The sequence below is a fragment of the Epithele typhae genome, assembly GCF_022376455.1.
Source record: "Epithele typhae strain CBS 203.58 chromosome Unknown BXZ73scaffold_767, whole genome shotgun sequence".
Taxonomy (NCBI): Eukaryota; Fungi; Basidiomycota; class Agaricomycetes; order Polyporales; family Epitheliaceae; genus Epithele; species Epithele typhae.
Window position 1 is genome coordinate 1 of NW_025954958.1, and position 1,245 is coordinate 1,245.

The 1,245-nt window shown below is 61.8% G+C and overlaps 1 protein-coding gene across 1 annotated transcript; it reads right to left on the minus strand.

Moving 5' to 3' along the window:
- Nucleotides 1–42: 42 nt before the first annotated feature.
- BXZ73DRAFT_112064 (uncharacterized protein) lies at nucleotides 43–1,199 on the minus strand (the record flags this gene model as incomplete). Its single annotated transcript, XM_048017441.1, has 3 exons — nucleotides 43–91; nucleotides 976–989; nucleotides 1,044–1,199. Coding segments are annotated over 3 exons (219 nt in total), but the record flags the coding sequence as incomplete, so codon positions are not given.
- Nucleotides 1,200–1,245: the final 46 nt, after the last annotated feature.

Sequence of the window (1,245 nt, forward strand, 5' to 3'; positions counted from 1 at the left end):
GCAGAGCGCAAGGAACCTCGCACCGAGATCCTTTCCTCTCCATTACCCCAGGTCATCGTACTCCTCCATGACGTCCTCCAGGACCTGCGTTCTACGCGCCTGCAATAGTCTGCCCGCACATCTGAGGATCACATGGACCTCGGTCTCCACGTCCCATAGTCGCAGAAGCGGCACGTCCTCTGTGCACGTGGGATCTTGGTCCGCCGTCGTGATGTGAGGTGCCGCCCGCGTTCAATCGCATAGGGATGCGCGCTAGCTATCAGGCGCGCAATCGCGGCGCGGTGACGTTGTCCAAGGGCGAGGTACGGCTTTGCGCCATAGATGGCAGTGAGGGGAATGGTGCGTAGGTGCGCGTCGCCACACATGTTGGGCAGGAGGCCAAACCGCCATAGGAGAGAACGTCATGTTGGTCAGGGGTCTACCGAGTCATCGCACTGCTGTAGGGCGTACGCCGTGAGGTCGCAGCGGCGGTAGCATAGTGTAGGGGTGCCGTGACAAGTGCAGAACGGACAGAAAGCACCGGGCAAGCAGGCGTACCGCGTAGCCAATGTACGCAGAGAACGCCAATGATGCAGGGACCAATTCAAACTCATATAATATGATATAATATGATATGCCCCACGGCAAGGGGGAAAAGCGTACAACGGGCAGTGGACAGCTACGACGAGCAGCTCTCGGTGTGGGCCAGCCGTCGGTAGCTATGGTACATACCGCAGCTCCCAGAGCGGGCCAGCGGCAATAAAAAGGGGAGTGAAGGAGAGACACGAGAAGGCGCAGAATGCACTGAGAGCACGCGCACCTCGTCAACGAGGTGGCGAACCGGCGCACGGAAGAGTACGGCGGGAGCTTCGACCGAGAAGGCCCGGAATGCACGGAGAGCGAGCGCACCTCGTCGACGAGGTGGCGAACCGGGGAGCGATCCAGAATTGGAGATGTGGGGAGGTCGGACGAGTGCGAGAAAGAGGGGACACGTACTCGCCAAGCGCCGCCTGAGGGAGTCGGAGATGTCGCGAGCATTGCCAGCTTCTTCGAAGAGGAGGTACTGGTTGTGCGCGAATGGGGAAGTCGGCGAAGCGGACGGCGAAGAGGAGCCGGTGGGCAAACGCAGGTGGCGGCGCGCCGGGGCCTGCGCCGTCGAGACGGAGAGTTTGGAGCGAGGGCGCGATGTGGGCGACGAGCTCCGCGAACTTTTCGGGACCCTTGGAGGAGGAGGAGGAGGAGGAGGAGGAGGAGGAGGAGGGGAGG